General features: G+C 52.2%; 1 protein-coding gene across 1 annotated transcript in view; it reads left to right on the forward strand.

Moving 5' to 3' along the window:
- Positions 1 to 24321, forward strand: part of ATP6V0D1 (ATPase H+ transporting V0 subunit d1) — a 39288-nt gene that overhangs the window by 4517 nt on the left and 10450 nt on the right. Inside the window, exon 2 of the mRNA XM_047835904.1 lies at positions 19802 to 19973. Coding sequence (XP_047691860.1) covers positions 19802 to 19973 — 172 coding nt within the window. The remainder of the gene's footprint in view (positions 1 to 19801; positions 19974 to 24321) is intronic.

Raw genomic sequence — 24321 nt, forward strand, 5'->3', positions numbered from 1 at the left:
AAATAATTTGTTAATATCATCTAATATCCATTTAGTGTTTGGATTTCTCTGGTTACCTCCGATTTTTTAAAAAAATTTTTAAGGGGGAGAGAGGCAGGAAGGAGTAGAGAGAGGGAGAGAGAATTCCAAGCAGGCTCAGCGCTGTCAGCACAGAGCCCAACATGGAGCTTGAACCCACAAACCACGAGATCATGACCTGAGCTGAAGTTGGACACTTAACTGAGTGAGCCACCCAGGTGCCCCCCAGATGTTTGTGTTTTTTTTTTAATATGATATGTTTCAGGGGCATCTGGGTGACTCAGTTTGTTGAGCATCACACTTCGGCTCAGGTCATGATCTCACAGTTCATGGGTTCGAGCCCTGCATGGGGCTCTGCACTGGTGCGGAGCATGCTTGGGATTCTTGCTCTTTTCTCTCTCTCTGCCCCTCCCCTACTCGCACTTTGTCTCTGTCTCAAAATAAATAAATAAACTTTGAAAAAAACATACGATTTTTTTCAGTCAGGATCCAAATATGATCCATACATTTTAACTGGTTGATGCGGTCTCAGGTCATTCATTCATTCATTCATTCATTTATTTTAAATGTTTATTTATTTATTTTTAGAGAGAAAGTATGTGCGAGTGCAGGAGGGGCAGAGAGAGATGGAAAGAGAATCCCAAGTAAGCTCTGTGCTCTCAGTGCAGAGCCCGATATGGGGCTTGATCTCATGAACCGTGAGATCATGACCTGAGCCAAAATCAGGAGTCAGATGCTCAACCAGCTGAGCCACCCAGGCGCCCCTTAGGTCTTTTATTTAAAAAAAATTTTTTTTTAAGTTTATTTATTTATTTTTGAGAGACACAGAGCAAGCAGGGGTGGGGCAGAGAGAGAGGGAGAGAGAAAATCCCAAGCAGGCTCTGCACTGTTAGTGCAGAGCTAATGTGGGACTCGAACTCATGAACTGTGAAATCATGACCTGAGCTGAAACCAAGAGTCAGACACTTAACTGATTGAGCCACCCAGGAGCCTCAGTTCTTTTAATACATAGATTCTCTGTCTCTTATTTTTCCTTTTACTTATTAAAAAAATTTTTGTTTAATGTTTATTTATTTTTGAGACACACACACACACACACACACACACACACACACACACACACACACACAGAGTGTGAGCAGGGGAGGGGCACAGAAAAGGGGAGACACAGAATCCAAAGCAGGCTCCAGGCTCTGAGCTGTCAGCACAGAGCCCAACCCAGGGCTTGAACTCATGAACCATGAAACCATGACCTGAGTCAAAGTCAGACACTTAAACGACTGAGCCACCCAGGCAACCCCCCTTTTACTCATTGAAGAAACTGGGTCATTTGATTTATGGATTTCCCCCTACATCTCAGTTTTGCTGACTCCATCCTTGATGTGTTTATAATTGAACATGATCCTCTGTCCATGTTTTTCCTATAAAATGGTAGTTAGATTTAGAGGCTTGATCAGATTGTAGTTTGGTTTTTTTTGAAAAGAATATTTAGTAGGTGATTTTGTACTTCCATTGGGAGACACATAATATCTAGTTGTTTCTCTTTTTGTGACATAAGGAATCATGGACATTTATTGCCTAGAACCATTATTTTATTAGGTGTTACAAAATGGTGATTTTCTAATCCTATGTTTCCTTCTGCATTTGCTAGCTTGAATACTTCTATGATTGGAAACTTCCACTAATTTTAACCCTGAAATACAGTTTGTATAAGCAAGATAGGATAAATGCTTGATTCTTTCCTGTATTTATCAATTTTCAAAATAATGAGTTGGTTCTCCAAAATCCTTCAAAGATGACTAATGAGGTTTGTTTGGTCTTTTTGTTTGTATAGTATCATAATGCACACACGGATTTTGATATTTTTTGTTGTCTTTCAGTCTTTGTATTGATGCTTGAATTGTCCCTTGTCCAGTGGGAGCTTATTCAATAGGCTGTTGAGTCTTTTTTTTTTTTTAAGTTTATTTATTTTGAGAGAGAGTGCACATGTGCAAGTAGGGGAGGGACAGAGAGTGAGAAGGAGAGAGAGAGAGAGAGAGAGAGAGAGAGAATCCCAAACAGGCTCCACACTGAGAGTTTGGGGCTTGAACCCACTAACCGTGAGACCATGACTGGAACCAAAATCGAGAGTTGGTTGCCTAACCAACTGAGCCACCCAGGTGCCCCAGGCTGTCAAGTCTTTCTGACACAACCCTGTAGCCCTTGAGAGCTTTTCTTCCAAGATGACAGTATGTTCAATTTTTTCTTTTTTGAGAGAGAGAGAGAGAGAGCGAGAGAGCGAGCACACGTGCGTGGGGAAGGGGCAGAGGGAAAGAGAGACTCTTAAGCAGACTCTACATCCAGCATGAAGCCCAATCAGGGTCTCAATCTCACGATTGTGAGATCATAACCTGAGCTGAAATAAAGAGTCAGATGCTTAACCGACTGAGCCACCCAGGCACCCCACAGTATGTTCTAATTTTATCTCATACATTTCCTGACCCAGACCTACTGTCATCATTTCTTTTAGGATACCTGGTTCTTTTTTTTTTTTTTAATGTTTATTTATTTTTGACAGGGAGAGACAGAGCATGAGCTGGGGAGGGGCAGAGAGACAGGGAGACACAGAATCTGAAGCAGGCTCCAGGCTCTGAGCTGTCAGCACAGAGCCTGATGTGGGACTCAAACTCACAGACCGTGAGATCATGACCTGAGCTGGAGTTGGACGCCCAACCAACTGAGCCACCCAGGTGCCCCAGATACCTGGTTCTTTTTATTGGAAAATGGTATTTAGATCAGAATGAGTCTAAGGAGTTCTCATTGCTACTGGGGTGGTCATTGTTTGCAGGAATTTTCTTTGGATTAGCTCTCTTCTTACTCAGGAACTTGGAAAATAAAGAAAAGCATATGGCTAGCTAATGCAGTCACAATTCAGCTGATGGATGCCAGATGCCAGTTTTCTAATTTGGAATGGAGGCACCTAGGCCAGTCAGGCCATCTCCTTCTTCTTGTAAAGAAATATAATTAATATTCAGGAGGAGGAAAGCTAGTGAATTAGATACTCAGGGACCATAATTGAGAGTCCCTATGTATGATGTGCTGGCTGTCTTCTAGAACACTTTATCCCTCTTTGTTCTGAGTTCCTTGTCTTCATTACAACATCTCCTTCTGCATTTCAACACCTTTTCACAAGAGACAGTGTCTTATGGGAAGAAGAAAGCAATACTGTAGGCGGGGCTTGGCCAATCTCTAGTCACATGAAACTGCAAATGCTAATGTAAGTGGTGTCTTCTGGGAGTGGCACGTCGTTCAGCACTAACTGTGGTGTGGCTAGGAGTGTGGCTGCAGAGTAAGACAGAGATCAGCTCTTGAAGGATTGCAAAAGCTGTAGAGGAAGTGCTTTGTCCTGAGTGAGGGATGGGCAGGTAAAACTATTGGACTTGTCCTTTAGAATGTACCTGCAGTGTGAAAAGTGGATTGGAGGTGGGGGCCATACCAGAGGTGGGAAGAACAATTTGCAGAGTTTTGTAAGCAATACAGGTCAGAGATGATGACAGCTTGCCTTTGGCATTGGCAAGGATGATCGTGGGGGAATTTTAGGAAGAGGAATTGATAGGACTTGAGGGGTTGGATAAGGAACTGAGGAGGAAGGAAAAGTCAAAGCTGATGTCCTCATCTCTGGCATAGGCAGCTGTGTAGGTGGCAGAGTGAAATGATGGTGGGATGTAGGAAAGAAGTTTGGAGAAAGACTGAAAAGATGGGATTAAGGGATCTGTGAGCCATTTGAGTGATGATGTGCAGGCTATTTTTGGTGTTCTGGAGTGAGTGTGAACTTGGGATACAGCCTTGGGAATCAGGGTAGTAGTGTGGCTGCTGTCTCCGAGAGAGAGCATAGAGTCAGAAGAGGAGAGGCTCAACATGGGACCCTCCCCCAGGAAAGGGGTCCTTCCAAAAGGTGAAAGGCATCCCCTAACAGGTGGGTAGCCCCAGCAGAGAACCTGAAAAAGAAACAGTGATGAATGCCAAATGTGGCCAAGAGATTGAAGTAAAGTCAGACAGCCTTCCACTTGGTTTTACCATTCAGAGGTCATGGTGACCTTTTTTTTAGAGGTCATGGTGACCTTAATGAGAACAGAGGAGAGTGGGACTAGAAGGTGACAGCAGTGCATGGAGTGTATGGGCAGAGATAACATATGGACAGAGCAGAGCTCACTAGGGAACTAATCCCAGCTCAGCCGCTTACTGGCTTTGTGACCTTGGGCAAGTCATTTGTCCTCAGCTGTACTGTGGGAAATATTAATAGCATCTCTTTGAGACATGGGTGAAGTGTAAGTGCAGGGCCTGGTGCCAGGTGAACAGTTAGGGAAACCAGCTGTTCCCACCATGGTCATTCCCTCCCATCACTCCTAGGAGACAGTTGCCACACTGGGCCTCTGAGTGGGTAAAGAAAACATGTCACACAGGTTTTGCCTGAGGGCAAGTGTGCCTGTCTGATGGACAGATAGTATCGAATATACAGTAGGCATAGGGTACATTTTAGTGGGACAGGAGCAGGTGGGGAATGATGGCTAAAAGGGTACAGGGTTTATTTTGAACGAAATGTTCTAAAATTGATGGTGGTGATGATCACACAATTTTGTGAACATGCTAAGACTGATTGAATTATACACCTTAAATGGGAAAATTGTATAGCATATGAATTATATCTCAGTAAAGCTGTTATTTAAAAAAATCAGCAAGGCCAAGGAGGTGGGAAGAATAATGGCGCTAGCAGTCTCAGAAACATGAAACTTCATAGGGTGTCAGAGGAGTTTTAGGAACTGGGAAGAGAGAGTAGGACACATGTCAGGGATGTGCATGGCTGAGTATGTATGGATAGGTGCATCAGGCTGGTTCGTGAAAAAGCTGTGGGTGTCTTGGACACACAGTTCAGGCGGGATGTGTAAAAAGATAAAAAAAAAAAAAGGAAGGGAAGGTATAGAGATTCTTAGGGTTAGGGTCAAGGTCAATGTGTGGGAAATGTCTGTTTATAGTTTTGCCTGGAAATATTTTGTATATTGCATTTTGTTGGTCAAAGGAGACTGTATTGAATTATTGAAGTTAGAGGACCATTGTTTGGACAGGAAGACGAGCTTAGCTCAGTCCAAATTCCTCTCTGAGTTGGATGTGTTTTGAAGGAAGAGATAACAAGGTCCTGACAGAACACTGGCCACAAGCAAGGGAGAGGAGCTCAGGGGCATTGGGAGAAGGCAATAACTCAGGAGAGTTTGCACTGCAGAATGAAGGGAACAAGCACCTGGAGTCTCTGAGCTATGAGGGCCTGGCCCCATACACACCTGAAGTGTTCCCCTCAGTGTTTGAGGATCCATGTTGTCCCATGTCCCTAGGCAGTGGCATCGCTGAGTGAAGAGACCTTTGATACCCAGTAATCGATGAGCTGGCACGGATTATTGGTGGGTCCTCCACCAGAGGAGGAGATGGTTTGGGGTATGGATAGGGTGGTGGAAGAGGAAGTGTTCTGTCTCAGATGTGCTGAGTTGGGAGAGTCAGAGGGAGGTGGCTGTGTGGGTCTGGAGCTCAGGGGAAGTAGCACTAAAGATACCAATCTGGAAGTCGTCAGTACGCTGGCTGGCTGGCAGCATTTCAGCCCACACTCGGCCATCTATTGGCTCGCAGCCAGGGCATGTCTCCCTTAGAAGCCCAGTGCTGCCCGTGAGTCCTGCCAGGAGGCTGGGGAACAGCCTTAAGGACAGGCCAAGTGGACACAAGTGTGGTCTGATGAGGACACCTGGCGTGGAGCCTAATTTGGCAAGTGGCGAAGGGAGAGCAACAGCCAGGGATTCCCCTTCTGATCCCTGCCGTGCGTTCTGTTGCATGACTGGGCATGCTGGTGGTTTTGTTTTTGTTTTTGACCAAACATATTTTCTTTTTTTAATTCTAAAAATAAAGTTGGTGGAAGGGTGACTCAGTGTGGACCTTTTGGGGGACAGGTTTTACCCACCTTGTTAAAACATGCCTGTATATGTTTTCTTGCGTCCCTATAGCCCCACTCACAGGATTGTGCCCCTCTAGATTAGCACAGGATGCCATGTATAGAGGTGTTCACACCAGCCTTGGTGGTAACAGCAACCTGTTAGAACCAACAGGATATTCATCGACAAGGGTGTGGTTAAATAAACCATGTTCTGTCCTTACCGTAGGATACTATGCCAAGTGTTGCAAAGCATGGAGTTCTATAAGGACTGATTTAGAAATATATTGTTAATGTGTTCCCATTTTAATAAGATATTATATGCATGTGGAAAAGTATTGAGAAGCACAGATGCCAATTGGTCTAGAGTAGCAGCCTCTGGAGAGAGGGATCGGAGAGGCTAGGGAGGAACATGTGCATTTTTATTTTATGTACTCTTTGGATGTATTGCAGTGAACAAATATTTTATAATTTAAGACATCTGATAAAGGTATCTAAAATAAGGGAAATTAGAACATGTAAGTATGCAGAGAAGCTGTTCACACCCAACAGCCACCCAAGATGAGATCTCTGCTGGTGACCCTGAGCATTTGACTTCCAGATTTTGGTTCATAGCCTTGTGGGGCTGTTCTGTGTCTTACGGAACCCCCTTTGGGCCCCTTCTCTTTACACCTGAAGACTCAGAGCCCAGATGGTAGTTGAGGGCTGGTGACCCAGGGCCCCTGGGTTTTTGTTTTGCTCACCTCTCTTTCAGCTGTTTTTCTCTTGCCTTTTTTTTTTTTTTTTTTTTTTTTTTTTCAACGTTTATTTATTTTTGGGACAGAGAGAGACAGAGCATGAACGGGGGAGGGGCAGAGAGAGAGGGAGACACAGAATCGGAAACAGGCTCCAGGCTCCGAGCCATCAGCCCAGAGCCCGACGCGGGGCTCGAACTCACGGACCGCGAGATCGTGACCTGGCTGAAGTCGGACGCTCAACCGACTGCGCCACCCAGGCGCCCCTCTCTTGCCTTTTTCACCTGCTCCACACCCCCCTTCTTGCTCTCTGTTCCCTGATTACATCTTGCACTTTGTATGTATGTACTGTAGCACAGGGACCTGTTAGCCCCTGTTTCACAAGCCCTGCCCCAGGGGTCGTGTCAGAACTTGCTCTGCTGGGCGAGAACACACTTTTTCATGGATTTACTCAGTGATTTCTCGGGCCTGGTTTCTGAGGTGGAGCCAGTGACTGTACCCAAGACTAGGGCCTTTTGAGGTGGCGTCAGCATAGGCAAATGTAAGCTATCCAGGACTCTTGAAGATAGGCTTTCTGTGTGACCAGGGTTTCAGGATGGTAGAGAAGGAAAGGTCCCAACATCTTAGTTTAAATATTTTGCATAAAACCCTTCTGGAATGTATTAGTCTCCCCTTCCTTCTTTCTTAGTGGCACACACTGAGCAAGCTCACATCAGGGCTGTTAGATTTGAAATGAGATGGAAGGAACCTTTGTCCCTGAGTGCCCAATATGCTTCCAATAGTTTCATCCCTGGCCCCCCTGTCGGACCTCCCACTCAGGCACCCTACTGTAGTCACGGTGCCTGCTACAGCACCCCAGCCCCTTTTGCTGACTTGTAGCTGTTCTTGTGCTTTGGGCTCAGCGGTCAAACACGCTCCAGGTTGTTGGAGGGTCTGCATCAAGAATGAATAGGTGTGAGGACATGATGTAGTGGCCTCTCCTGTAACTCATCTGTGCTTGCTTGGGGTCAGGAGCCTGGGTTGCCGGGACCTGAGGCAGGGCATCAGGCAGACCGTGGCTTCCTTTCTGGCCAGCTATGTGATGCTAAGCATGTGATTTAGCATCTCGAAGCTTATTTGCCCACCTGTAGAATGAAATCGCTTGTAGGCTGTGAGGATTCAATAGCACAATGCCTAGCCAGAGTGAATGCTCAATAGATACTTATGTGATCAGATGGGTGACAGCTCATTATTTGTGCTGGCAGAGTACTGGGCTTTGGTGTACAGGGGAGGAAAAGCTAAGGTCCCCATCTTGGAGGGGTGTGCCATGGCATAGATTGTCCTGTTTCTGGGTTATTGAGCACCTGCTTTTAAGTGTTTTTTATTTTTAATTTTTAAGAAATCGCTACACCCAACGTGGAACTCAGACTCACAACCTTGAGATCAAGAGTTGACTGAGCCAGGCATGGGCCCCAGCACCTGCTTTTTTAAGATACAGCATTAGGCAGCAGAGGGGGTGGGGTGGGGTCCGGTAGAGAGCTGGATAAAGGGATTTGGAGACTTGGGAGGATCTGGCTGAGCTAGTAAACAAGCATCGGGGACTGAGGATGCCCAGACTTCCTCTCCAGTCTCTCCAGTCTTGCTCCTCGGCCAACCAATCCCTCATGACTAGAGTCAAGCCCACCTTGTCTCCATTCTGGCTTTCTCAGACTCCTGTCTACCTTGATTCTTTATGACACATTCCTATGTGGCTCTATGGGTGCCTGTAGCCTCCTCCCCCAGGGATTGCTGGCTGGGGGGGATTGGGACCAGAAGTCTGAGGTAGGGGTTAGATTGGTGGGGCATTGAGAGGGAGGAAGAGTGGAGCCCCTTGCTGTTTACAAAGCCATCCTCCCTGTGGCCACAAGGGGGTGTGCCAGGACCATTTGGCTGGGGGGGGGGGGGGGGGGGGGGAGGTGTGGCTGGACTAGTGAGTCACCCAGGCTGCCTCTCCTCTGCTTTTCTGCACAGCACCTGCCTGTGGCCACTGTCCCTTGGGACTCTGTCCTGGGCTCTACTTCTCTCCCTCACCCAAGTCCCATTTGGTCTTCTCAAATTAAGTAGGACTCACAGCTAGGTGTCTCCTGTCCATTTCTTCCTGCTCTCACCTGGTGCCCCGGCTTCCTGGGTTGGAAAGGAGAGGCCAGGGGACATTCTCTGAGGCTCTCCACCTTCATGCTCAGTGCACAATGCTCCAGCCTTAACCGTCAATCTGTCCTCATTTACCCCCACCTGGGTCATGCTAGCAGCTCTCAGTCAGAGTAGCAGAGGACAGTGTACTAGCCATGAACCAGGGATCTTATAGGCCCCAAGCAGGAGTTTGAGGCTGCCTGGGGTCAGGGCCATATTTCCTCCCAGGAGCATCACTCTTCCCCAGGTGGCTTCCACTTTTGTCCTGCAACCCTGGTCCCTCCAGGAGAGGGAAAATTGATCCTCAGGACAGACTCCTCCCAACTTCTTTCAGCACTTTAGGACGCATAGGTGTTCATGTGGCACATATATAGGAGCGTGTGGGTAGAGTGACTCCGGGAGAGGTCCACACCAGGCACCCCAAACTCTGTAGGCACTGTACGTATGTTACAGTCACGCTGGAAAGGGGTTGTTATCAGGTGATTGACAACTCTCCCCTTTGCACCCCAATTTGAGGGATCTTTCCATTGACCTCCCTGGCTTCTGCCTCATTTAACACTTCTTGGCTGATTTTTTTTTAAAAATCTGTCCTGCACTGGAATATTCCTCCTCTTTTAGAGGCAGGAGGGTCAAGGCTCTGAAGGTCCAATTAGTAGGTTAGATTGCTCTTGTGTAGCCTGATACCTGCTCTACCTATCTGCATCCAGCACCCTGTAGCTTGAGAGCCTGGACTGGGGCTGCCCCCTAGTGAACTTTCGTGGTCCTGAGGAATGGGAGGCAAACTTGTGGCAGGGGAAAGGGGTATGTGGAGGAACGGCCCTGACTGGGTGCTGGGCACTGCTTTCCTGGCCAACTCTGGCCTGGCCCTGGGCACTTGCCCAGATTTTGTCTCTCCTTGGCTACTCAGGCAGCAGTTTTTTTCAGGCCTTAACCTCAGCTGAGGCTTTGCATTTGGCTGGTGGATGGGGCTTTCCCCTCTAAGGAGTCATCTTGGTGTCCTCACTGTTGCAACTCAGCCTTTCCTGCCTGGCCCTGCTCTGGTGGCTGCTCAGAGGCTCCACAAAGCCAGACCTCCCCTGCACCTGCCGTTGGTTCTGCCAAGGCTGCTTCTTGGGTAGCCAGGCCTCTAGGCTCACCCTAGGCTCTTGAGTGGCCCTCAGGGGCTGAGTTGTGGAGAGTCAATGTGACCTAGGTCTGACCAGGTAGACAGTTTCAGAGCTGGCCAACCCTATTAGCCCTCTTATTTTATCTGGGAAGTTGGGTCCAGGTGAGGGCCAAGGGTTTGCTTACAACCTCCTGACACCTGTCTTGGCTCCTCCTATCCAATCACTCTATATTCTTTGGTCCTTTCTTTCTTATTCCTGCATATGTTCACTAAAGGATGCCTAAATCATGCCTCTGTGTGCCTGGCCCCCCATTCAGGAAGTGGTGGTCAGGTGAAAGAGGCCCTGCTTTTGAAGCCCCTCACCATTCTCCCAGGCCTTGCCATATGTCATCTAATGTAGACATTAAAGGGTTGGGAGTCAAGGAATGAGCTACAACACATGACCCAGCACACAGGGCCCTAAGGCTGCCAGGTCATGGGTGGTAGCTCATCCATCTTCACCACCCCCTTACCCTTTTAAGTTCCAAGGCAGATACCACATGGCAAGGCCTGGGAGGAAGATGGGGTCCCCCTTTTCTATTGGCCCAGGCTCCATGCCTCACTGTCACCCCCATTCCTCCATTGGCTTCTGTCATTTGAACCTAGCCTCTGCTGTGAGGCTCCCTGAGCAGGTGCCCACCTATCCCAGGGCTGGCCCAAATCCACACACTGATCATGTTCAGTCTGGCGTGTTACTGCTTACCCTGTACATGTCCTGCCAGGTCCTTGAGCAGGTTGGGTAAATGGGTGTGAGGGTGCTATCCAGGACCAGCCTGGATGCTTACTGCTCCTGCCACTTCCTGCCTGGCCTAAGCTTCTTGGCTCTGCTGGTCATGGCTATAAAATGGGTCAACTCTGCTTCTGGCCTGGGCTGTTTCCAGTTTCTATGAGCTGCAGTAAATGCAACTTTGTGCTAAGAGCAGCATGGCTTATGGCCCCAAATGAGGTTTGATCCATTGAGCCCATCCGTAGGGCCTAAGTCTCAGCAAAACGACTATTTCCATAGCTTTGGCTCTAAGCACCGCGGAGCTGGCAGGATACTGCAGCCTGACCTGACTTAATCTCACTGTGAACAGTAGCCACTGGGGGCCCTAAACCTGCCCTTCCCCCATCCGAGTGAGTCTCAGCTTTTCTTAGCATCCTTCCTCCAGAGGCCTATGCTTGTAGAACAGAAGCCCAGCATCAAAGGCTGACAGGATCACTCAGGCAGTACAGGCCAGTGGGCCCTGGGAACCAGACATGGGCATGGGCCGGCTTTTGAGCAAGCTCAGTGCCACAGCTGGCCCTCTCTGGGCTGCCTGGCCCCTGGCCATGCCGGACCACTTTACCTCTCTCACTCACACCCAAGCAAACCTAACATCTTTGGTAAAATGAAAAGAAGCTCTTCCTTGCAGGCCCAGATCCACTGCCACCTGCAGGTTCTACAACTGTGGTGGCAAGCCTGGGGAAGAGCTTGCTCAAGGTCAAAGTGCAGGGCAGCCGCAGAGGTGTGGCCCCTACCTCCCAGGGCGAGGCTGGGCGGCTTGGTTCTCAGGCTGGGCTGTGGCAGGGGAACACAGGCAAGCTGCCTTCCAAGCCCTGTGTCTCCTGGGACATGCCAGTCCCAATGGAGCCTTAGGGCCTGGGTGGGGATGTTCTGGTGAGGGGATATCCAGGCGGATCTCCGCTCAGAGGAGAGTTACTTGGAACTTGCCCTGGGTGCAGCAATAACCAGTTTTGCCCCTCCCTTTGGCACGTGGGGCTATCGCCTGCCTGGCACCCTCCTGACTGTCGGATAGGTGGACTTCCTCATGGGATGTGAGGGATGCTTTCATTCTCTCACCTCAAGGACAAGGTGTTCCTAAGAACTTAAGTGTAATTAAATGTGGCTCTACCACCACCTGCCACCTGTCTTAGAGCAGAGAGGAGGGTGGTAAACCTGGGTCGGACATCCTGCTGCCTCCTGGACATGGGGAGTGACACTCTCATTTGATCCCTGTATCTGATATGCTGGCAAGTAGTGCCACGGGTCCCTAGTGTCAGCTGGACCACCTCTGTGGATCAGTCCCATCCCCCTCCGTGAAAGCCTCACCTCTCTGAAAGGCCTCCAGCATGAAACAAAATGCTGGTCCAGGGACCGAGGAAGGAGAACTCATTGTCCTTTCCCTGCAGGGGCTCTGCTTCACGCCAGCTGAAACTCAGTAACTTGCATGTGGCCATGCCAGCAGCGGACTCCAGGTTCTTCCCGAGACTGCTGGCCCGCCAGCCTGGGGGCTTCCCACGGAGCAGGAGCTGCCCTTGGCTGCGCCACCTCCTGCCTGCTCACAAGGCCCTCAGGGCAGCAGCTCAGGGTGTGGTGGATGGTGCAGAGTTGGGTCCTAGCCTCTGTCCACATCCATGGGGCTGCCCAGAACTCTATGTGATCTTGCTGGTAGGTGAGGTGAGACCTGAGCTTGGGGACAGGAGTCGCACATTTTGAGTCAGCTCTGTTGCTCCTTCAGCAGAACAGGACCTGTGTGTTTGCATGCCCATGCTGCACAAGACCCCCCACAACCTTTACAGTGGGGAGGAGAACATGCCAGAGGGGAAGGATTGGGACAAACCAGGAAGAGGAAGGGCAGCGGCATTCTGTGGAGTATTGAATAGGACAGCCTGAGCAGTAGGCTGGAGACGAGAACACATACCACCTGACTGGGGCTGAGGGTCGTGGTTGGGAAGCTCTGGGTGGGATCCTCTCTGCCAGGAGAGATGGAGTATGGTATTCTGTGCTCAGTTCTAATACTCCCTCTGTTCGGTGTCTGTCACGGGTGCCCTGGAAGGCTGGCACTGCATAGCCTTTCACCAGGTGACCAGCCAAGAGCCTGGATCCAGTGGGATCCACAAGCTGCTCAGAGCCAAGCTGCAAAACAGGATTTGAAGCCAGGTCACTGTAGCTCCAAAGCCCAGGTTCTCACTCCCCTACCCCACTCAGCCACCTAAGGAGCGATGTCTTAAAACCAGTGATCTGACAAAATTAGGCTGCAGAGGGGGCACAGGGGGCAGGGGCTGTGGCATGCACCAGCTGCTGGATAATGGGTAGACCTGTACTGGTGAGCAAGAGACTATGGACACGTCAGTTGGTGGGGAGGTGGACAGTGACAGGCTTCTGGATGTCTGGATGGGGAATGGCAGGCAGCACCTGAGGGAGCAGAGGAAGAATAGACATTTGATAGGACGTGTTGGAACTCAGGACTAATCAGCTGATGTTATGTGAAGTTTGCGGGGGGCCTGTGACAGACCCTGGCAGAGGTCTGGGGGCGAAAAGGATGCTTAGTTTATGCTGCAGGCCCCAGGTAAACTCAGGGTTAATGGTTTCCATGTTGGGAGTTCCAGCTGTGATGCTTTGACTCTGAAGAGCCAGCCAGCCAGTGCACACATATGCTTTGGAGCTGATATGAAGAAGAGGTCTCACCCACCCCTAGAGCCTGGGGAGGAGACTCAGGCATAGCACATTTGCTGAGGCGGGGCTGTGGCTCCATTGGGCCACCAGCCTGGCCATCTATCCACATCTGTCCATCTGTCTGAGTTTGCCTGCTTTGAGCCTTGGAAGTTGCAGCCTTAGGGAGCCTTTGGTGCAGAGCAAGCATTGGAGGTAGGACCCACGTTCAGTCTCTTCAAAGTAGACCCCTCACCTGGACAGAGGGGAGTGGTAGAACAATCTCTGAGGCTCCATCACCCTAGAAGGGAGTGGCAGGGTGGGCATGCTGGGCTCTAGGGAGCATATTTGCACATCTGGTTTTACTCAGCGGTCCTCAATTCCTGAAAACCCCTGAGCTCCCCAGGAGAGCATCGTTGAGTGACCTCTGGAAAAGCAGAAGTGAAGTCTGGGAACACACTGTCCTCTCACACTATGCCGTGGCCAGCTGGCCAGCAGGGCCCCTCCGTGGGCCATGAGGCTGTGGGTGAGTCTAGAGCAGGGGGCCGCCCCGCCTAGTGTACTGTGCCAGGAGCTGCCTCTGTGCCTGCTGGGCCCCTGGGGCAATGTGGGACCAACCCCTGGCATGGGCCAAGACCCTCCCTTCCTGCCTTCCTGGAGCCCTTGGGGGGGTACTGTAGAGGCTTGGGGGCTGGAGAGGCCATGTGCTGCCTGTCCCTGGGAGTCCTGGAGGGGCTGAAAGATCACTTTCAGGGCTGGCAGGATCTGGGAAGGGTTTCAGGAAGTGGATGGGGAATAGGGCTGCCCAGCTGCCACCTCTCCAGGCCTGGCTGGGACTGGCTGCCAAGCCCACACTTTGGCCCACACAGAGAAGAGAGTGCTGCTGATCAGGCTAGCGGTCCCCATGCCTTCTTGCTAATCAGGGGTTGGGTGGTAATCAGAGGTGCCATCTGGGGCCAGGACTCTGCTGCTGAGAGGTTCTGGCCTTAAAGACGTAGACTGAGGAACAGGCAAGGGGTGGAAGGACAGGGAAACTATGGAGCCAGCTTGATTGTGGTGCGTCCCATGAGCCCTGAGGGAACAGCCATGCTGGATGGGTGTGGAGCTGCAGCCCAGGAGCCCTCAGATTGCTCAGCTGGACCCTGCTGAAGCCAGGGCAATGGTCTCAGACACAGGCAACCTCAAGGCTGACAGGGACACCCTGTGGAGGAGGGAGGGCAGAGGCCTCTCTAACTGGGCCTGAGGAATCAGCTCTATTTCCTGTACTTCAGGGGCTTTTCCCTAGGGCATCCTGTAGACTTCCCTGAAACACTTGTTTGGGGCAGAGATCATAGACAGGTCACCCTACTCAAAGCATGGGACCAGTGGAGCAGAGAGTCGAGGGCTGAGGCTGAGGTGGTGCTAGGGTTGAGGGCATGGGACCTCACAGGCTGTGGGGAGGAGGCAGGGCTCTAGCTCTGAGGCCACAGAGGCCACTGGGTAAAGGTGACAACATGCTGGGAGTTGGATGACTTCACTCTAGTGCTGGTGTGAGAATTGACTTGGGAGCAGGGAGTCAACATGTGGGGCAGGAGGCCAGCAAAAGGGTGTCATGGTGGTGAGGAGGCCTGGATGGCGCCGGAAGATAAGAGTTGTGGGGAGAGTCCCGGTAAGATCAGACAGGTGACCCTGGGAAGCAGAGGAGGTATGGGAAGGTCCTGGGTGGGGTGAGGCGTGCTGAGAAGCAAACCCAAGGCCCTCAGGGGAGGCTAGAGGCACTGGGAAACCAAGTTGGTGGGCTTCCTTTGAGGAGGGGTTTAGGTCAGACTACAGAGAGAACTTCCTAATAGCGGCAGTATCTTCTTGGACATGAGAAATCAGCCTCCGAGGAAGTTTTTTGCTATGAAAGCTCCCAAGCTGGCCAGACATTCCTGGTGCCGGGCCACGGATGGGAGGATTTGGGGTAGACAGCTGGGCTTGTGGGTAGACTAGAGCGGTCCCCTGAGTGTGTGCTAACCAGAACACTGCTCATGCCTCAGCCCAGGCACGTCTGAAGCTCTCAGGGGCTGTCATTGAGGCTGTTAGGCTGCTCAGCTCAGGGCGCAGAGCAGAACTAGCTCCTGCCTTCCCAGAGCCCCTGGCGTCCTTGGCTGCCCTTGGGGCCTTGGCCAGGGCTGGGTGGCCTGGTCTCCCACGAAGCTCTCAACAAGTTCCAGGCTTCTCCTCCTGTGTTCATATCCCACCCCCAGTCACACCCCCTTCTCTGCATCCCTCAGAGAGAGAGCAGGAAGCTGCTGGTGGTGGTGGGGTTCTAGCAGGCCTTGTCCCAGCTCTGAGGACTGTCTAAAGGGCTTGGGGCTGCCAGTAACTGGTTCTGGGCGCCAGGTTTCTTGAACAGGGTCAGAGCTGGTTCAGAAACCCTATGTGGTCCAAGCAGAGAGATCGGCTAGCCTGCCTGCCTCCAAGTCGCCTTCTTGGCTGACAGGCTGTCCCCTCTCCCTGGGTCACAGGGAGACACAGGGCTTGGCCAGGGAAAGTGGTCTGGAACGGCCCTTTGACATCATCCCTGGGGGCTTTTAAAAATGAGTTTCCTGGTAAGGAAGACTCCTTGGGCTTTGGGCAGGATTCTGGGTAGAGTCTCCCGGGTTTGCTCTGATCTCACAAACGCCAGCAGAAACCACCCACCCGTCTGTGTTCCAGCACTGCTGGGAGCCGTGGCTTCCCCAGATGCAGCGTCAGCAGAACGCAGCAGCCAAGGCACAGGGGTGTTTGCTTTAAGGCCTGTGCTAAGCCCCATGCATGCAAAGTGGGGTGGGGGTGTGCAAAGAAGAGCCCACCTCCAGCTTTGCTCCTCTCATTCGCATGCACGTGTTCCTGGCTTCTCTAAGAATAGCTGTTGCCACAAGTCATACCAGAGGTGCTTGTCCCTGAGTCATGACGTCAGGTGGACAGTGAGTGTCCAGGCTGTCTCCAGGTCATGTAAGGGACATATCCTGGCTTCTCTCACTCCTCTGCAACCTGCCCACTCTTCTAGGACTAGAGTCTGTCTAGGAAGCTGGGTCCATAACTGGGCCAAGGGCCTTGGGAGAATGTGGTCAAAGATGGTAGGGGAGGAGAGGAGGCCAGAGTTGGAGATGACAGAAACCACCAGGCTTGATCCACATCCCAGCCCCTCTATACACCTGACTGGGACTCTAGGCAAGTTTTGTGTTCCCCTTGGTTGCTCTTTTCTAAATCTGAAATGGGCATGGCTGAGAGGTCAGACACACAGGTTGCTCCTGGCAGGGGGCTGAGTACGTAGCAGGGACCCATTTGGTTCCAATTAGAATGGGTCTGGGCTTCTCCCCCCAGTGTTGGGGTGCTGACTCCCACTTGACCAGTGTATTGCATGGAGAGTCCATGGGAGCTGGAGAGGGGAGAGGGTACTTGGCAGTGGGGCAGTTGCTGGGCACACCTTCCCAGTGAAGAGAAGCCCTGTAGAGAAAGGCGAGGCTGGGCCCACTTCTGGAGAGCTGAGGCCAGGGTGGTAGGGGACAGCGTTCAGGGAAGCCTCCAGCAGTGTGATGCAAAGATCCTTTGGAGGGTAGGAGGCAGGGGCCTGGGTGGGGGCCCACGGCGTGGACTCGATATCCCAGAGAATAGTGGGTCATTGACTTGAGGGTCCCTGGCATGGGGACTGGGTTTTGCTCTGGTTTTTGGCCTGCACATCTGGCCTGGCCCCCAGGCCCAGCTGTGAGCTGCAGAGGAAGGAGTCTTATCGCCTGAGATGGGTTCTCTGCTGGCTGCAGTTGTTGAGGATAAACGAACAGGTTTGGCCTGGCAGCTGCTGTGCTAGACGGTCTGACCCAGAACACCACATTTCAGCCCCGGCTTCCAGCTGCTGTCCGCTCCGCAGCTTCCCCTAGTGGGGATTTGGGCACCTGCTGTGCCCTGGCCAGAACCCCTTGCCCACTTTGTTTTTCAAGTATCATCATGTTTGATAGATACAAGTGTATAAAATCAGGGCATGAATGTGACTTGATAAACTAAGTGGGATTAATTTCAATACTATAAGAAGAGGGATCGATTCATATTCTCACTCTCACACCCACGAAAACCACTTGGAGAACATTAACGATCTCTCAGAACTGATCAGTTGTGTGCAGATAAACCATGTTTCTGTTCAAAAGAATTGTGCATTTTCCCAGGGTCGAGGATATTAAAATCTAGCACATAAAGCCCATTACTAGAGGTAGAATACAAGGTGAGGTACCATTACACAACCATCAGTTATGACTATCAGTTGTGGTTAAGAATTTTTCTCTGACAACCAAGGGGGTAATGAAATATTGCAACAACTTGAGTACTACTGAGCAGAACACCTTCTCTTACCCAGGCCTTATTCTAAGTATAGGTGGACTTTGGCCAGACCATGGTGAGGATGGAACCTAGGCCAGGGACTCGTGGCAGATGGCATGGGTTGAGGACATAGGGGTGTGAACACTTCCTTGTCAAAAAGGCAGCAAGTTCATGGGGGGTGAAGCAGGGGGCTGGTGGCTTCTCCCTGCCCCACCTCACCCTCGGCTCTGTCCCACTTTTAGGTGGCCGTGGAGAGAAGTGGGTGTGAGTGGGAGGACGGTGGCAAAAGCAGCAGATGGTGAAGGCCTTCTACAGGCCTCAGGAGGTTACAGTTCACTCTGTGAGGGCCCGAGAGCTACAGAGGACATGAGTGTTGCCTGCCACCTGGGTGCCACCCAGAGCTGCAGGCAGAAGGCATCTAACCCAGGGGCATGCCGACTCCTCCCTCCCTCTCACCTCTCCCTTTCACATATTCTTCCGTCTCTCCTTTAGCACTCCTAACTCCAGGTTGGGAACATTCTCCTGCTGGGATTGCAGGAGTAGGGGCTTCGCTGGGGATTATGTGCCACACCGTCCCTTCCTTCTCAGCAGCCCAAGGTAGCAAGGCCCTCCAGGCCCACAGACATGTCGGAAGGCTTGATCAGGGGGGCTTGTGGAGAAGTTCACAAATGTGACCCTTTCTGTCCTTCCCTGGGCAACCTCCCCAGGGGACATAAAGCATGCAGTCCCTTACAGCAGAAGCTGGCCTTGGTTGTTGGGCCTTCACACACACATGTGCACGCACACATGGGTACCTTCCCAGCCACTGTCCTTGGTACTGCCATCACTGCTACAGTGTCCCCCATTTCCAAATCCAGGAGTAAACCCCCCTGCTGTCTTCACCAACACTCTTCCCAGACTTCTGTCCATTCTCCAAATATTTAATGAGCATGAAAACGTACCAGAACATACTCTGTTCTAGGCTCTAGGGTCCTGCAGTGACCCCAAATCCCTGCCATCATGGAGCTTATGTGTCCTGTGACAGGTGGAGTAAGTATTAACAAAGAAAGGAGGCACAAGTGAAGGGACAGGGTGATGGGGCTGTGGGAGAGGTCTCTGAAGAGGGGACGTGTGAGGAGAGATCACCCCTTTCTAGGCAGAGGGACAGGGAAGGCCCTGAGATGAGGATGTATAGATGACTGATATGCTCTGCCTTGTGTTTTAAGATCGCTCTGGCTGCTGGTTGGAGAATAACCTCGGGGGTGGGAGACAAGGGCAAAAGCCAGGCAGCTGTTAGGTTGTTGCCCTGATCTCACTGGGTCTCACCTGTCCTGCCCACCCAGGCCCTTCTTTGTCCTCTTCTCCCTTTTCCCTTGCCCCATCCCTAATTGCTCAGAAGAGCCCAGAGGATCAGCCTGTCTGCCTCCAGCCACTTGTACAGTGGCTGTCTCCTTTCCCAGCCTCATCTCCCCCTCATGTCACTCATTTGTCCTCCAGGCCACTTGTCACTCAGGCCATCCTGCTGGCTGTTACCTTTGTATGTTCCTGTCCCTGCCCTTTGATGTGGCCCAGCCTGGCATGTTCTCTCCTCCTCTCGGTCCCGTCTTGGTGTCCTCTCCACCTTACTCGCACTTGTGGCCTCTTCTTTATTTCATTTGCATCATTTATGCCTAGAGTGTGTGGGCTTGCCCTTCTAACCCTGCAGCTATGGAGTGTAGGGCCCAGGTCTTACTCTACTCTAGGTTGGAGCCATACCAGAATCTGCCATGCAGAAGGGCCTCAAAGGTGGTGGTGAATGGCACCTTGGGTTGGGGTTTCCCAGGCCTTCTTGTCATCTGGAGGAACATTTTGTTCTACTTGTGCTTGGACTCTGGGGCCCAGTGTACTGGCTAATGGCCCAAGAGTCTGGGATATCTCTAGGGCCTTGGTCTGACTGCCCTGGAGTAGGCCCTGAGCCAACAGGGAGGTGAAGGTGGGGACAGCAGAGCAGGGTAGCAGCAGGACACAACAGCAGAGAAGCTGGGGCTCGGAGTTGGGTGCGGATGGGGTTTTGGGGTCCTGGGGAGGTTCAGTGTGGCTAGCCCTCATACTCCCCACGCCCCTGCCTTGGGTTTCAGACCTGAAGCTGCACCTGCAGAGTACTGACTATGGCAACTTCCTGGCCAATGAGGCATCGCCGCTAACAGTGTCAGTTATTGATGACCGGCTCAAAGAGAAGATGGTGGTGGAGTTCCGCCACATGAGGAACCACGCCTATGAGCCACTCGCCAGCTTCCTGGACTTCATTACGTAAGTGTGCCCTATAGTGCCTTCGCCTCCCACTGGGCAGGATAGCTGCTCCTCCTGCCTCTGGGCCAGCATGCGCTTAGGCCAGCTGCCCACAGAGTCTTCCTGGGCTGTGTAGCTGAGCTGGTTATTCAACAGCCCTGGGCCTCCAAGCCACCACCAGCCACTTCATTGCTGTGGATTCCACACTGTAATATTGGATGAAGCCCCTTTCCCTGCACCCTTGGTATTACAGAGATTGGGGTGAGGAGACCAAGGATGATGGGAGCACTTTGCCTCACTCACCCTGCAGCATCCACACTGAATGCTCACTAGGTCCTGACTTCCCAGACTGGGGTCAGAGGTCAGGGGATGGCAGAGCTCTGAAGAGCCAAGTTCTTGGAATGGACCATTCAGGCCCTCTGGGCCTGTCTGGGCTGAGGCCATTCTCCATCTTCTCTGTCCATGGCCCTGGGTCTCAGGGAGAAGTGGGGAAGGCTGAACACCTGGCTGCCTTTCCCAATTCTGGACCAAGCCCACATGTTTATGACCATGGCTGCCCAGCTTCCCCGTTGTCTAACCCTTGGGTGTAGTCCTGCCTCCACTAAGCTCCTGGAGGACCTGAGCAGAAGAAAGGACCCTACAGGCTAGGGGAGGGCACTTGGATGAGGCAGCCTCTGCTTGCCAGGTATGCCTGTGGAAACAGGGAGATAGGCCGTCTCTGCCTGGATAGACCAGGAGCCATTAGCCAGGGCCTGGTTAACAAAGAGATGGCCCCAGAGGTGTGATCAGTGGCTAACTTAAATGAATGTGCTCTGCATTAGTGGTGTGTGAGTGTGTGTTGTGGGGAAGTGTTTCCGGATACTGGGTACTTTTGGGTACTGTTGCGCCTTTATCATTCCCTGATTTCGGTGCTCCCACCCTCCTCCTGGAAAACTGGCACACCTGCCCCACTAGGGTGCTTCCTGCCTGTCCTGATTCCCACCCCCAACAAGCAGCAGCCACTTACTTAAGATCCACTTGCTCAAGTGGAGTCTGCAGCCAGAAGGGATCCATCCTTGGGTAGAGGCCACAGGCTGGGACCCCTGAAGGGCTCAGGGAACTTACCCAGGCGGGGAAGCAGTCTCTTTCCTGGCTACAGGCCTCCTTTCTGGGGGCCTCCCTGCTGTCTTGGCTGGGCCTGTAATTACACCTCCTTGGCTCTGGTCAAGGTATAGACTACATAGTCCTGCTGGGGCAGGACGCCAGAGATGGGGCATGTCTTGTGCTGCTGAGATGGGGGTCACACCGAAGTATCCCATGTGTTAGCTCCTGGCCTGGGCCTGTGTATCCCTTGCCTCAAGGCCAGAGCCGGGGACATACCAGGAAGCAACAAATTTATTGCCAGAGCCCAGCCTTCACCTTATTTGCACAAGCCTCTCTCAGCTTCCTGGTGAATGTTCTGGCCTTGCCAGCCAGGCAGACCAGAGGAGGCCTGACCCATGCCAGTGGTCAGAGGGCAGTTGTCATCCATCTCACTGTCCACTTGGCCACCTGCCTGTGCAGCTAGCTCCTGGCCTTTCTTGGTGCCCTTAGAGGCTTCATCTCAGCCTGCCAGGCCATGAAACTGGAGAGGGCTCTGAGCGTGACTGAGGCTGCATAGCCGCCAGCTCTTTGCTGGAGGTTGGCTGCAAGCACCAAGCATGCTTAAAGCAGCCAAGCACTATCCTGTGGCAGGCTGTCACTTCCCCGCCCCTTCCATTCATGGGTGATTGTGGCTTAGTCTTCCCAGCTCCTCACTCCTGCCCTCACTCAGGAAGAGCTCAGCAGCCACGTGTCAGCCTGTCTGAGCCTGTGGCTGCTCGTTCCATGACCTCGTCATCTTCAGTGACCCGCTCCTCTGCTCTCCACTTCAGCCACCCCCACTGATGGCTACCCAAGGCCATGTCACTACTGGAACTATTCCACCCCGAAATCGCTGAGTCAGGCACCCCCTCTCTACCCACAGCCTTCAGGCACTCCAGCCCACTCTCAGTCCCTTGAGGGACGTTGGTTCCGGACTCAGCAGGACGCTGGGCCTTGCTTCCTCTCCTGCTGCCCCTTCTGTCTTCGTTTTCCTCCCTCCCCAGCTGAGGTTCCCTGGTCCATCATTTGAGTACTTTTCTGCCAGCATCCGCAGCTCTCTTGGCTGCCTGTCCTATAGTCCCGCCCTGGCTGGCAGCCCCCCAGCCCTGGAGGAATCCCAGCAGCCTCCGGCCTGGAGGCACCCTCCCCCATCTCCACAGCCTGGAGCAAAGCTGGGGAAGCCGGCCTTGAGCGGTGATCCCTGCTGCCAGACGTGCACACTCACCAGTACAGCTGGCCTCAGCTTGTCTTTGCCCAGCCGGCCATTTGTTCTCCCTACCCAGCACCCTGCAGCCCCCCCACCAAGGTTGGGAAGACCACTTCACCATTTTAAATACTACCTCTCTCCCACCCCCGGCCTTGTCTCTGGGCAGATGGCCCACCTTCCTCCTCCACAGAGACAGTAGAAACCAGTCACCTTCCAGCACCGCATCTGTGTCCCCAACCCTGATCTGATGGCAAAGGTTCCTTCTCTTGGGTCCTTCTGCCAGAGTCCTGAGCTCTCTTACCCGACTCCCTGGACCCTGAGTGGCCACTCACCTGTTCTGTCTGTGCAGCCACCGTCCCTTTCAGATTCGTCCCATCAACAACTGAACAAGCGCAAATCTCTCACACTGTTTAAAACTGTCTCCTAGGGGGGCGCCTGGGTGGCTCAGCTGGTTAAGTGGCCGACTTCGGCTCAGGTCATCATCTCGCGGTCCGTGAGTTTGAGCCCCGCGTCAGGCTCTGTGCTGACAGCTCAGAGCCTGGAGCCTGTTTCAGATTCTGTGTCTCCCTCTCTCTGACCCTCCCCCGTTCATGCTCTGTCTCTCTCGGTCTCAAAAATAAATACACGTTAAAACAAAACAAACAAAAAAAAAACCCAACAAAACTGTCTCCTAGGGCCTGCGCTTTTACGTTCACTGTGTGTTCTCTCACCCCCGCCCCCCCCCACGCCTGCCCATCCTTTGAGCTTCCAGTCTGCTCCCAACTGTCCCATCACTCCACCGCAAAGGCCCTGACCAAGGTCACCACTGAGCTTTGTGCGGCAAGGTCTGCAGGCCTAATCAGGAGCCACAGCCCTCCCACCCTCCAGCAGTCTCCTTCTTCTCTGCCATTTAACTCTTACCTCTCTGCCTGCTCCTCCTCCTCCCCTCCACCTCCTCCACTTCCTCCTTTCTGGGTCATCCGCAGTGTTGCAGAAAGAGGGAATCTCTTCCGTCAGGGCCAGGGCCTGGAACTCATAGCTGGCTTCTCTGAGGAGGTGGCTGTGTGGCTGAGGAGCTGTTTAAGGAAGAATTGGGAAGGGGAGATTCTGGACTGTGGGAACCATACATGCCCTGAGCCTCAAACCCCAGGGATGTCCAGAGGAATGTAACTAGAGAGGAGAGCATGGTTCCCCCAGGTAGGGGAGGCGTCAGCTAATGGCTCCATCCTGCGTGTGAATACTTGAGGGAACAGTGCCATCACTGCTGGCCACAAACAAAGCTGGCCCAGCTGGGTTGGAGGTTGGGACTACCACAAAAGGTCAACTTAGCTCTGTTCCTCAGAGCCTCTTAGTAGCCCATAGAACTGCCCTTGGATTGCTGGAACAGGATTTCCCAGGAAGTGATGGGTTCCTTGTCACTAAAGGTGTGCAGACAGAAGCTGATGAAGGTCTTTTCTGCCCTCCCATGATGAAAGACAGCATCCAGTGGTTTTGTTGATCCCAGCGAGCCTTCAGCCAACACAACTAGTATCAGCTCTGGGCCAGGCCCTATGCCAGGAGGGAGGGGGATGCATGAATCCAATGGGATGAGTGTCAGGGGTGGTGTAGACAGCTCCTGGAGAGGCCTGTGGGCAGCTGCTACAAATGGATCCAGGGTCACAGGAGGCTTCCTGGCATTAAGAGGACTCAAGGATCAGGTGGGGTGAAAGAGACTGCTCAGGAGAGTGGGTGGCACTGCCTGGTGTGGAGGAAACAGGCCTTGAGTGAGTGAGAGTCTGTGAAGTAAGCTGTCATCAATCATGTAGTTTTTAGATAATTCAGTTCAATTTCACGGCAATAACATGTAATATGTCACTATACCAAGGATTTTTCCAGACGTAGCCATTAACGTGCTGTGTGACTTGGAATGGAGCCTCTATTGGGGTTTTTTGGCTTTGGAGGGGAGATCTTGATCTAGGCCATTCCATGATGGCTTCCCATAGGAAAGTAGGCTCTCAAAGGGAAGTTGGGAGAGGTGTGTGTGGGAGAGGTGAGTCTGGCCTCTGGGGATTTTCAGGTGGGCCCCAAAGGCCCTTGTCTTTA

The sequence above is a fragment of the Prionailurus viverrinus genome, chromosome E2 (genome assembly GCF_022837055.1).
Source record: "Prionailurus viverrinus isolate Anna chromosome E2, UM_Priviv_1.0, whole genome shotgun sequence".
In the NCBI taxonomy this organism is placed as follows: domain Eukaryota; kingdom Metazoa; phylum Chordata; class Mammalia; order Carnivora; family Felidae; genus Prionailurus; species Prionailurus viverrinus.